The sequence below is a fragment of the Panthera onca genome, chromosome E1 (genome assembly GCF_046562875.1).
Source record: "Panthera onca isolate mPanOnc1 chromosome E1, mPanOnc1 haplotype 2, whole genome shotgun sequence".
Classification (NCBI taxonomy): domain Eukaryota; kingdom Metazoa; phylum Chordata; class Mammalia; order Carnivora; family Felidae; genus Panthera; species Panthera onca.
The window spans coordinates 2,698,602-2,712,242 of NC_138352.1; the positions used below are offsets into that span (position 1 = coordinate 2,698,602).

Consider the following 13,641-nt stretch of genomic DNA (forward strand, 5'->3'; position numbering starts at 1 on the left):
TTTTCATCTGTTACTGAAAATATCTTAGTCCAGGCCTGTCTACCTACCACCTCTGTGGTGCACTATTGATTTCATTTTTCTTTCAATATTTACTTTTGGTTCTAGACAAATTACCTAGTGATGATGGAATTCTTGAAAAATATTCTATATTTTGTGCCAAGTGAACTCAATGATTGCTCTATTTGGAGACATTCTTTCTGAAGGCTCCATTCTTGCCTCTAAAACCTACATGCACGGAAGAGGAAATGTATAGGTTTTCCATTTGTTAACAACACGCTTATCCTTCTGTATCTGTTTCTTTTCAATTTTTAAAAACTATGTTAGGGGCCCCTGGGTGGCTTGGTCGGTTGAGCATCCGCCTCTTGATTTCGTCTCAGGTGATGATCTCATGATTCGTGGGCTCGAGCCCTGTGTTGGGTTCTGTGCTGTCAGCATGGAGCCTGCTTGGGCATTTCTCTGTCCTCCTTTCTCTGCCCCTCCCCTGCTTGGATGTGCATGCGCGCGTGCTCCCTCTCTCTCTCTCTCTTTCTCTCTCTCTCAAAATAAATAAACTTTAAAAAACAAAAACCATATTAATTATGACACCGATTCCTATTTTAAAAGCAATTTAAAAGTTAACTCTTAAAACTATCACACGGTAAAAGTTGGCTTTTGTCTTTTGGTGTATATTTCTATTAATTTCCTACACGTATAGTTTGTGCACCTAGCACCGCAGTCAGGATACAGAGCAGTGTCCTCACCCTCTTCTTTCATAGTCACCCCCCCCCCCCCCATAACCCCTCCCGCCACTGACCTTTTTCCATCCCTTTAGTCTTGGCTTTTCGAAAATATAATACAAATGGGATCATACAATATGTAAGCTTTTAAGACTGGGCTCTTTTACTTTTTCAGTCATGTAAGGTATTGCATATATAGCAAATGTGTTCTTTTTTTATTGCTGAGTAGTTTTCCATGGTCACTGATTAAGGGACATTTGGATATATCTCAGTTTTTAGCAGTTATGAATAGAGCTGCTGTAAACATTTGGGTATAGATTTTTGTGTGAATGTGGCTTTTCATTTCTCCAGGGTAGCTGTCTGGGGAGAGGGGATTGCTGGGTCATGTAGTGAGTATGTGTTTAACTTTTTTAAGAAATTGTCAGCCCTTTTTCTGGAGTAGCTGTACCATTTTATATTCCCACCAGCAATGTCTTGAGTGTTCCAGTTCTTCCGCATCGCCGATATTATCAATGTTTGTAATGTAGCCACTCTAATAGTATGTAGTAGTGTCTAATCATGGTTTTAATTTGCATTTCTCTGATGACTAAAGCCTCATCTTTTCATGTGCTAATTTGCCATCATTATGCCCTCTTTGGAGTGTGTGTGGAAATCTTTTATCCAGCTTTTAATTTGGTTGTTTGCTTATTGTTGAGTTTTGAGACTTCTTTCTGTGTTCAGACACAAATCCTCTTTCAGACATGTGATGTGCAGATAATTTTTTCTTAGTCTTTAGTTTTCGTTCTCTTAACAGTGTCTTTCAAAGAGCCAAAGTGTAATTTTGATGAAGTCCAATTTATCAGTGTTTTTCCTTTTTTTTTTTTATTGTACTAAGATGGATAGATTTTAAAACAAATTTCTTTTTTATAAAAGTAGTGAAAACTAACTTAGCGATAACGATGTTCTTATAAAGTTGACTTGTGGAAATTGCAAATGTTATCATTTCTTGGAAAGGTGGTGCTAATTAAAGTACTCCTTATCCTTAGTCTTTTTTTTTTTTTTTTTTAAATATTTAACGTTTATTTATTTTTGAGACAGAGAGACACACAGCATGAACGGGGGAGGGTCAGAGAGAGAGGGAGACACAGAATCTGAAACAGGCTCTAGGCTCTGAGCGGTCAGCACAGAGCCCGACGCGGGGCTCGAACCCACGGACTGTGAGATCATGACCTGAGCCGAAGTCGGATGCCCAACCGACTGAGCCACCCAGGCGCCCCTCCTTATCCTTAGTCTTAGGGACGCACGGGACTTTTGCTTCACCAAAGGAGATGATTGGCTTAGGTTTGTGAAGACTTTCACACTTTCTTTTATTTTTATTATTATTAAATGTTTATTTATTTTTTGAGAGACAGCGAGTGCAAGGGATGGGCAGAGAGATGGAAACTAGGCTCTGCTCTGTCAGCGCAGAGCTGGATGCTGGGCTCAAACTCATGAACCGAACGATGAGATCATGACCTGAGCTTAATGGACTGAGACACCCATGCGCCCCTTTAAGATTTTATTTTTAAGTAATCTCTACACCCAACGTGGGGCTCTAACTCACAACCCTGAGATCAAGAGTTGTGTGCTTCACTGACTAAGCCAGCCAGGCGCTCCTAGAATTGTATTTTTAACAGGCAGAATAACCAAGTATCACATTAAGCCATTTCTCTCCCAAACCCACTTTTTTCTTCTTTATATTTACCGTTATTAGCAATCAATAACTGTGGCCAGTGTTACTGATAATTGTGTGTATATATAAGACAATTATCAGCTCATTCAGTTTTTCACATCCTGTGAGGTGCTGATCAGACATACATGTATATCGATTAGCCCCAACTGCCTGGGTTAAACTAGAAAGAAATTTCTTGGCTCACTTAACTGCAAAGTCCAGGCATAGTTAGCTGGAGTTGGGGCTCAAGTGATGTCATCAGGACTGTTTCTCCCTATGGATCAACTCTGCCTTTTCCTGTACAGACTTCAGTTGTAGGGGCCGTATGTTAGAAAAGTGGCCGCAGCCTATTCAACCCCGGGAGCCTCTCACACTTTAGGTTTAGTGGGAAAGAACACCTGTCTTTTTCCCAGAAGCCTCAGCAGAAGTCTCGTGTCTCATTGGTTCTTATGGGGTCACATGTCTTACCTGAGCCAGTCTTTGTGTTTGGGGCTATGAGCCAGTTGTGGTCACATGACACCCTTGGATTCCTTGATGCGGTCTGCTCTTCAGGAACCATATGGACTGAGAGTAGGGGTGAGGTGAATTCTCAAAGGGAAAATGTGGGCTTTTGTTAGCAGGAAAAGGAATGGATACTGGGTGGCCAAACAACTAATGATATTAGTCTCTTTTATAGGTCAGCAGCAGATTGTAGGAGTTAATGGATTTGGGTCGGAATCTTGGTTTCCCTTGCCTGTGAAGTCGCACACTCCCAAGCCCATGTTCCCCACAGGTGGAGGAGTTTGTAGAAAGTTAACATACAGTGTTTTATATTCTTTTTATGCAAGTTGGTTGTTTTTGACAGGAAGAGAAAGAATCAAGGCTGATAGGGGGTAGATCTCACAATGGGCGGATGTGATGCTTCTTCCTGTATCGATGTGGTTCACGGGACTCATCTCCATTCCCTGGGCCTCCCTGTCCCCATGGGAGAGACTCTTAGAGCTTGGTCACTGTTTGCCCTTGGATCAGGCTGTTCTGGGCAGGCGGTAGGATTGTATGGTGTTGATACAAGTGTGTCTGTATCCTCGACAAGAGTGTCAGCCACACAGGGAGGTGTCTCTGGGTGCTGGCCTCTTCCAGGAGTAGTAGTTCCAGATCTCTTACTGTGTATTTTCTGTAGTCCATTTTAGCATGGCTGAGACATTGTCTCACTTTGACTGGCAGTTTTTATTTTACCCATGAGAAAGCTTTTTTAACTTCTTCAGAAGGAGGATGTGTAGCTAGGTCCTTCTGTTTTCTGAAAAACCAGAGAAAATAGTTGAATAAGACCTGCTTTGTACTGAGGTCCACACTACAGCTAAGTACCCCTGGTGAGGTTCAGGTAGGACTTGGGGGAGAAACTAATTATTAAGACCTGATTAACAAAGGTAAGTGTGGTAGAAACCTTCACATCCTCTTCTGAGATAGGCACTTGAACCTAATGAATCAGACATTAACTCTTCAAGTTAATTCCCCCTGGAGCTGCCGAAGTTAATAGTTCTGCCCCCAATCTGCTGATGTATTAATGTTTTGAGATATCCCTGGGGAGTATGCTTGGTGGCTGATGTTGACAGGAGTCTTTGTGATCTCCCTTTGTAGCCAGTTTTAGGGCTTATCTTGTGTATATCAGTGACACACAAATGTACTTATTTCTCCAGTGGCCATTCTTGCGTAATCATTATCAGTTTATTGAGATGGGTAAAATGGATGAAAATAATTCCTCTGTTAACTAGGTAGTTACACAGAGTGTTATTTTGTTTACTGTAAATATAGTATTGTATGTTGAGACCAGTGAAGTGATTCTACTTTATATAAACTGAAAATTTGGAATTTTAGGGAAATAGCCATAGCTGACGCTTCCTGAGCACTTACTGTGTGCTAGGCATTCTCGTAAGTGTTCTACACACGATACTTCACCTGATCCTACATTAACCATAGGAGGTAGGCAGTAGTTGTTTGCCAGTTTTGAGGTGAGCAAGTTGGGTGGGAGGTTAAGTCACTCGCCCCAGGCTGTGCAGCCCGTGAGTATCTGAGTGAGGGGGCTGGTGGGTAAGGGGGCCGGGGAGTTTTGAATGCAAGGCCTCTGGCTCTGCATCTGTGCTCTGGCTCCCTGTGCTCTGTTCTCTCCCTAAGAAAGATTTTAGCTTGTGCATTCTTAGTTTTTCTTTTCTTTTCACTTCTTTTGTAATATTTTCTAGATGAGGCTGAGAGTTTTACAGGAAAGATTTGCCAATTCTGAGGCCTTTGGCGTCCATGGGTGTATGCATCTACTTTTGCTATTGTCTGGCAAGCCAACGCGATAAGCTTGTTTGTATCGATAGTTGTCGATCAGGAATGAGTGTGTCCCCCCCCCGCCCCCCCCCCCCCCCCCGCCGGACATGTGCTCCGGTCTGGAGATACTTTCGGTTGTCACAAGTTGGGAGGTGCCACTGGCCAGAGATGCTGCTAAATATCTTACAGCGCCCAGGACAGCTCTCCCTCGGCAAATACCTACTCGGACCAAAGTGTCAGTAGCATCACCTGAGGTCTCTATAATCGGTTATTATCTTGTAATGTCGCTATTTTGTCTTCCTTTCTTTAAAGCAAGTCATTCACTTTGCAAGTTTTACTTACTCATTTTGAGAGAGAGAGACAGACAGACAGACAGAATCCTCAGCGGGCTCCCTACTGTCAGCATGAGCCCAGTGTGGGGCTCGATCTCAGAAGCTGCGAGACCATGCCCTGAGCTGAAATCGGGGGTCCCGTGCTTACCCGACTGAGCCACTCAGGTGCCCCTGCACTTTTTGACCTACGAGTATCTCCAAGTTGAAGGGGCCCGGACGGACCTCTGCAGACGTCTGTCATCACGCCCAACTCACTGCCACTGTGTTCCGGGTGCCCGTCCACGGCTTTCTCCCCTCAGCTCTCGCTGTGTGCGGCGCATGGCAGAAGAAGAGCAGGGGAGCCTGGGGCCAGGTTGCCGTCAGAGCTGGAGAGGCGGCAGGAGGCTCGCCGGGGCTGCGGGCAGGAGAGGAGGCGAGAGGGACCGATGAGCACCTGGGGCCGGTGGGTCAGGTGGAAGGTGGGGAAGAGGAGGCGGGCCGGCAAGCGAGGGGGGGGCGGGCAGGAAACGCACTCTCCGTGCCTGACCGAGCTGGTGACGGGCGCTCCCGCGACGCAGTGTCGTGATCGGCAGTCCACGGGGTTGAGGTCCTCTCTGCCCAGGCGTCGTGCTCTCGCCGTGAGCCATCCAGCTGGGGCGAGGCCGGGCTCGCATTCGCAGACTCTCCTCCTCGGACCGTCGTGGTGGTGTCTTCCTGATGGCCGTGCCCGCGTCTCGCCTGTTCTTACGGCACTTCTGTGGGAGAGCCTCCTTCTTCCTGTGACAGCCCATCACGCCCCAGCGCCTGTGGAATAAAGCCCTCCCTTCTTGCGGCCCTTGGTCATTCGCGGCTCCTCCGCTTTCCCTGACACACCTGGAGTTTAGGTCACGCGGTTGTTCCTCTTGGTGGTTTCACTTGAACTCTTCTCTCTGAAAATCCCACGTACGCTCTCCCTGTCATCTCTGTGTAGGGAACTCCCGTTCACCTTTCGAGGCCAGCTCATGCCTTGTGGCATATGGAATAAGTCTTTCTCGGAATTGCTGCTCTTGCCAGAATCGGAGTTGCCTGAGACCAGCCGTGCTGTGCTCCATCGTGGACTTCGGGGCTGCTAGCACAGGGCCCGGCCTCGGGGAATGTTTGCCGAATTGAATGCATAGGCGGTTCAAACTGGCATTTTAGCCAGGGTTTTATGTTGGTGGGAAAAATCCTGCACGGTGTAGGTCTTGATGCTCTGCGATCCCAGTCACGGAATTACAATACTGAAATTGGGAGGTTTGGATATGAAGCATTTCTGTACCTTCTGATTTAAAAAAAAACACACAAAACAGCCTTCATGGTTTGTTGCACCTTGCAGTACTCAAAGTCATGTTTCCTTTATCAATTTGACTCATTTCTACATTTGGTGGTTGGTTGTGTGATCTCGACTTACGGTTGACGTTGCGCTCGGATCTTAGTAAAGACTTCATAAAACGTAAAAGAGAAGTATAGATTTTGTAGCATCACAAGCTCAGCTGTGACCTTGATCAGAAGGCTGGTTGAGAGTAACTATTCCGAGAGATAATTAAACCAACGGAGGTAGGAATGAGACTAGAATTGAAAACGAGTGAGATTTTAAAACCTTCTCTGACCTGTCCTTTCTCTCTGTCTTTAGGATTTTTGTCCCTGAGTCATGGAAGACAGAAGAGCTGAGAAGTCATGTGAACAAGCGTGCGAATCACTTAAGAGGCAGGACTATGAAATGACCCTCAAGCACTGCACAGAGGCCCTCCTTTCTCTTGGCCAGTACTCCATGGCCGACTTCACAGGGCCATGTCCACTGGAGATAGAAAGCATCAAAATTGAGAGTCTTCTTTACAGAATCGCCTCGTTTTTGCAACTGGTGGGTAAACACTGTCAGTAAGCCAATGCTGAGCCGTGAAAAATGGACTTTTTCATTGAGTGGGGAAAATTGTTGGCCACAATCACCTAAGTCTGGGTTGATGTGGCTAGTGATTGCTGAACATGTTTGACAGCAACAACTGTTTTTACACCTTTAAAATTGTTTAATACGACTTGTTGTATAGCATTTTGGGTTGTCCACTCATTCAGCAAATATTTCTTGAGTGTATACTATGTACTGGACACTGGTCTAGGTACTTGATAGACATTGGTGGAAAAAAATGATCTTCACGATATTTTTTCTAGCTGGGGGACAGACCCTAAACAGTACATATTACACATAAGTAGACTCTTGAGAGTGTTAGAAGGTAGCAGTCTGCTGAAAAAAAAAAGTCACGGCAAGGGAGATTTGGGGATATAGGGTTAGGGTTGGGGTTGCAATTTGAAATTGAGTGGTCAGGGCCGGCTTTGCTGATAAGGTGATACGAAGGAGGCAAGGGAGCGAGCCATGTCAAAATCTGGAGGAAGAACATTACAGGCAGAGGCAACAGTCAGTGAGAAGATTCTGAGGCAGAAGCCTGCCTGGCATATTTGAGAAATAGCTAGAAGACCAGTGTGCTGGAGAAAAGTATGTGAGGGGGAGTGGGCAATGGGGCTGAATCCTGTGGGGCCCTCCAGGTCCCTATAGGGACCTGGTTTTCTTCTACTTAAGTTGGGGAGCTCTTGTTAGGTTTTGAGCAGAGGAATGGCATGATCTGATTTGGCAGGGATTCTTTGGCTTTTGTATTGAGGGTAGACTCTGGAGGGGTAAGTGAGGCAGGGGGACTAGTTGGGAAGCTGTTGGAATAATCCAGGCCAGACATGATAGTGACTCAGGCAAAGTGGCGGCCGCAGAGAGACTGAGGAGTGGTTTGATTCTGGTTCTAAGTTGAAGGTCGGACTAGTATGATTTCCTAATACATTGAATGCAGGGAGTGAGAGAGAGAGAGAGAGAGAGAGAGAGAGAGCGGTCACAGATTACTTACTTCGATGTTGCTTTGTCTGAGCAATTGGAAAGTGGAGTTTCCTCAACTGAGATGACAAGGCTGTCGGTGGTGCACAGGTTTTGTGGGGCAAGTTGGGAGTTCAGTTTTGGACATCCTGAGTTTGAGATGTCATTTAGATAGCCGGCTGGAGATGTTGAGGAAGCAGTCAGATAGGCAGGCGTGGAGTTTGGGAGAGAGGTCTGGGTCAGAGATACTGACTTAAGAGTGGGGGGCCTGTAGATGACATCTAAAGTCTTGAGCCTGGGTGAGATCACCAAGGGAATGAATGAGTGTACATAGAGAAGAGGAGAGGACCAAGGACTTAGTCTTATGGCACTGCAGTGTGAAGAGGTGCAGGAGAAGAAGAGGAACCAGCAAAGCAGCCTGAAGAGCAACCCTTGACGGAAAGGAAAACTAAGGGAGGGCCGTGAACCCGTAGCCAAGTAAAGCAAGTGGATCCAAGTGAGAGAGTGGTCAGCAGTGTCTGTTGCTGTGAATGTAGTAGTGAGAATTGAGAGGCGACTGAGACGTGACAGTGCATCTGAATGGGAACGAGTCAGTGTAGACCACGTGTCCAGCTGGATGCAGTGGAGGTCACTGGAGACCAGCACGAGAGCAGCCTCCGTGGAGTGGCGGTGCCCATCTGACTAAAGACAGTTCGAGAGTCACCGGGAAGGAATTGAAGTACATGAGTAGAGACAGTTCTCGGGGAGTTTTGTCCCAAAGAGGCACAGAAAAGTGAGAGTGGTAACTGGTGGGAGAAGTGAGGTCACAGGAAGGATTTTTTTAAGATGGGTGAAGTAGCCCCATGTTTGTTTAAAGGACTGAATCAACGGAAAGCAAAAAAGTCAGTGATGTAGGAGTAGAGGCGGCTTGCCGGAGCGATGTTCTTGAGCGGGTTATAGAGCAGGTCTGCCCCAGCGGTACGCTAGAAAGGGCCCTGGAGGCTGGCCTGGCAACAGGCGGAAGGCAGAGAGTGCGCTGGGAAGCGGGCAGACGTGGGGTGACAGTCCTCGGGAACTCTCTTCTCAGGGCTCTGTTTTCTCAGGGGAGTCGTTAGCTGAGCGTGATCGTGAGGGAGGAGGTTCTGGTGGTTTGGAAGTAGAGAAGGTGAGAAGGAGTGTGAGTAGTGGACAGGGAAGGACATTATATTGTTGGTAGAGCACATGAGTTGGTTTTGCTCTGTGAATATTAGATTCCAAACATTAATAATCACACTTTGAAACAAAGTTGAGTTTTCGTTTTTGTTTTTGATAAAATCTGTTTTAAGCTGCCCTTGAACGACTTAATTTTATCTTGTGTCTTTTATTTTGCAGAAAAACTATGGGCAAGCTGATGAAGATTGTAGGCATGGTATGTTTAAGAATGGGACTGTTTTCTGCTTTGAAAATTTCGAGTTATTTAAATTGAGCAGTGTTTCAGATTTGATTTTTTTATATGCTAATTTCAAGAGAGATTAAAACATTTGAAACCCCCCTCACTGTGGTTACTGGTAACTAACGTGGATGACGACTTTCCTGCTCTGATGGATGTACATCTGAACGTTGTTCATCGTCATGAGTGGGAACACTGATAGTGTCCTTTTAAAGTTTGTGTGAGTATTTTTAGTCAATAAGAGCCAAATTTTAAGACCCGTAACACACGTTGATTAAGATGTTAAGCTGGGATAAATTGAGAGGCTTGTCTGTCCATCCTAGAATGTTTTTTTCCCTTCAGTAGATGTCCCTTAGAGAAGAGAGACTGACTGGCATGCTCGTTAGTGCTTTATTTCTGTTTTCTTTAGGCGAGAAATTAACTAGAAAGATTTTTGCTCTTTGGGTACTCGTAGAATAGGAATGCTTTTCTTCGTGATTCCTGCCAGTTCACTGGAATGAATCTCAGAGTGAGTGGGAGAAGGGGTACAGTGTGTGGTGGGAAGTTTTGCTTCAATCACAGCTGTGATTTGAATAATAGAATGTTTCATTTATCCAGAATTTGGGGGAGGGGTGCTGAGGTGTTAAACAGAGGTTGATTTTTTTATTACTCCTTTATATCAAAACTTTTAAAAGTATTAACTGTTCTTGTTGTAAACCTTAAAAACTCTCTGACATACTCCTGTGGCATATTGGACATAATTTAACCATTCACTGAAGAATGTGAACGCCCTTTAACAAAATCTTTACTGTCTCTGGACATTTAAAATTACCCACAACAGGGGCGCCTGGGTGGCGCAGTCGGTTAAGCGTCCGACTTCAGCCAGGTCACGGTCACGATCTCGCGGTCCGTGAGTTCGAGCCCCGCGTCAGGCTCTGGGCTGATGGCTCGGAGCCTGGAGCCTGTTTCCGATTCTGTGTCTCCCTCTCTCTCTGCCCCTCCCCCGTTCATGCTCTGTCTCTCTCTGTCCCAAAAATAAATAAAAAAAATGTTAAAAAAAAAAAAAAAAAAAAAAATTACCCACAACAACAACAAAAAATAAAATTACCAAGGAGCCAGATAACAATAAGTCAGATAATGTAGAGGAATATGAAGAAGAGAATCATTTCCCCTTTTTATCCCATCTGAAGAAATCATGGTTATTACCTTGCTGTATCTTTGGTATCTTTCTCTATAGTGATAAACACAAATGCCTAAAATATGTAGATAGGGGTTTTCCTTTAAAAATTAAAAAAGATTCATGTGATCAGTACAAAGCAGATTGCTTTCTTACATACCAACAGATCATAGATAGGTGTCTTTCTTTTTTTAAATTTCTGTTTTTATTTATTTTTTTAAAGTTTATTTATTTATTTTGAGAGAGAGAGACATAGCGAGCGGGGAAGGGGCAGAGAGAGAGAGAGAGAGGGAGAGAGGATCCCAAGCAGCCTCCGTACTGTCAGTGCAGAGCCTGATGTGGGGCTTGAACTCACGAACTGTGAGATTATGATGTGAGCCAAGATCAAGAGTCGGACGCTGGACCGACTGAGCCACCTGGGTACCTGTCATGGATATCTTTCTAAGTTTCTCCAGTTCCAATTACTGCTTAATATTCCATACTATAAATGTTTTCCTATTTCCTCAAAACTTCTCCTGTCGGTAGGCATTCAGGTGGTTCTTGTGTCCTCGTTTGTCATTATAATCCATCCTGTAATAAAAACATATTCTTCTTTAGTGTTGCTAGTTTCTGTAGGATAGTCTTAAAAGTTGGATGTCTGGGTTAAAATTGTATACTTACAGTTTTAACAGACGCTGTCAGATTAGTTCAGATGCACACACCCACCAGCAGCACATGCATATGGCCCTGCCGTATAATTACACTGACAGTGGAACCTGCCAGTCTTGATGTTTTGCCAACCGCATGTGTGAGAAATGGACACTCTTTCTTTAATTTTCACTCCCTTGAGGATTAGTGAGGTGGAATACGGTCTTCTCATTTTGGAGACGTACAAAGTCCCAGAAGGTTAAATGGTTTGTGAGAAGTCACAGGACAGTAAATGCTATTGGTGAAGGAGCATACGGAAAAGGTTGCATTTTTCTGTTGTTTCATTTAGCAGGTTTTTAAAAAAAAATTTTTTTTAACGTTTATTTATTTTTGAGACAGAGAGAGAGCATGAACGGGGGAGGGTCAGAGAGAGAGGGAGACACAGAATCTGAAACAGGCTCCAGGCTTTGAGCTGTCAGCACAGAGCCCGACGCGGGGCTCGAACTCACGGACTGCGAGATCACGACCTGAGCCCAAGGCGGACGCTTAACCGACTGAGCCACCCAGGCGCCCCTCATTTAGCAGTTTTAAAGTTAGATACTACTTTACAACTACTGAATTACTAAAATAAGTGTTTAACTAGCAATCTTTTGGAGGCGATGGATATGTTTATATGTTTACTACCTGCATTGTGATGATAGTAACATGAGTGAATACATATATACAAACTCACCAGATTGTATACCAATCACACCTCTATGATGTTGGGGGAAAAAAGTTTAACCAATGTCTAGGATAAAGTTGTAATGAAATAAATATACTCTTGTGTTGGTGGAGTATGAAGCAGAATGCAGCTAGGTAATATATTTATACCCTTCGACCCACTAATCTCATTTCTGGGATGCTATCCCAAGTAAATAATCCAAAAGAAAGAAGAAATTGTATGTGGAATGGTGTTCATTGCAGTGCTGTGTGTAAAAGTGAAAAATCAGTTAGCTTCCAGTAATGGAGGAGTTAGTTCTTTTAATGAAATTCTACGCATTCCTTGTTACCATCTATGTGGTACGGAGGCACATGGAAAATGCTTACTAAGATGCCAGAGCAGTGTACGTAGTTGTTCACTTGAAACAGACATTCGGGAAGATTAGCCAAGTTTATATGTATGTATTGCTAGTTGTAGAGTTCTGCTATTAGATGAATTTTTTTTTTCCTTTTTCAACTTTTGGTAACATTATGTAAAATAAAATACCATGGTCAGGCAGTGAGTGAGTAATAAAAATCAAGTCAAGAACCCCAGTCTGTTAATTATTACACTACTTTGTAATGCCGGAGAACTGTTCGTATCCTAGCGGCCCCAACCTTAGGTTTGCCGTCGTAAGTATTACGTAATACAGTATATCTTTTTTTTTTTTTTTTTTAAGTTTATTTATCTATTTTGAGAGAGCACGAGCAGAGGAAGGGCAGAGAGAGAGAGGGAGACAGAGGATCCCAAGCAGACAGCGTGGAGCCCCATGCGAGACTCTGTGCCATGAACTGGGAGATCCTGACCTGAGCTGAAATAAGAGTCGGACACCTAACTGACTGAGCCATATTGTTGTGACATCTGTTCCCTTACCGTGAGGCTGTCAGTTTGCATTCCTTGCAACTCTCAACGGGGCCTTTTGTAGCTACCTCCTCCCCCTTTCCATTTGCTGCTTCTGACCTTCTGATTTCACTTTCTCAGACAGGGTTAGGAAAGCAGGCAGGCAGTCTTGGTTATAGAATTAAAAAACATGAAAAGTTGTTTTGTATTATGAAGAAATTAAAATACATAGGAAAATAGAACAGATAGTTTAATAAGCATTCATATTCTCAGATTGTAACATTTGACCATATTCACTTTTTTCTGACACATTTAAAAATAATGCGAGGCATCGTGATATTTACCCCTAGCCACGTTAGTATTCATCTCTAAAAAATAAGGCCATAAATGCATAACCACAATGTTATTATTATTAACAAATAAAATGGGCAGTAATTCCCTGTGGTTTTGTGAGGCTGAGCCTCGCTTTGGGCTCTGTGCTGGCAGTGCAGAGCCTGTTTGGGATTCTCTCTCTCCCTCTCTCTCTCTCTGCCCTTCCCCTCATGCTGTCTTTGCCTCTCACAAAATAAATAAATTTTAAAAAATCGACAGTAATTCCCTAATATTACCTAAAACCCGCTCTCTGATCAAATTTACCTGGTTGTCCCCAAAATATTTTTTATGGCTGATTTATTTCCAAGCCAAGAACTAAATTAGAATCATAATTTTTTTTTAAAGTTTACTTATTTTGAGGGAGAGTGTGAGCACATCCTACCTGGGGAGGGAAGGACGGAGTGGGAGAGAGAATCCCAAGCAGGCTTTGTGCTGTCAGCGCAGAGCCTGATGTAAGGCTTGATCTCACGAACCGTGAAATCATGACCTAATCCGAAATCAAGAGTGGGGTGCTTAACTGACTGAGCCACCCAGGCGCCCTGCCTTTTCTTTTTATTGATGATTTCCTTTGGCGGTGCAAAAGCTTTTTATTTTGGTGTAGTCCCAATAGTTTACTTTTGC

General features: G+C 44.1%; 1 protein-coding gene across 7 annotated transcripts in view; it reads left to right on the plus strand.

The window, feature by feature from the left end:
• The window catches only part of HELZ (helicase with zinc finger), a 161,937-nt gene that overhangs the window by 16,836 nt on the left and 131,460 nt on the right, over positions 1–13,641 (plus strand). For 6 of the 7 annotated variants that reach the window (XM_078438253.2, XM_078438258.2, XM_078438255.2 and 3 more), the window contains 2 exons: positions 6,658–6,885; positions 9,226–9,262. In XM_078438253.2, coding sequence (XP_078294379.1) covers positions 6,676–6,885; positions 9,226–9,262 — 247 coding nt within the window. In that variant the 5' untranslated portion in view covers positions 6,658–6,675. The other variant, XM_078438259.2, reaches the window with a different exon arrangement.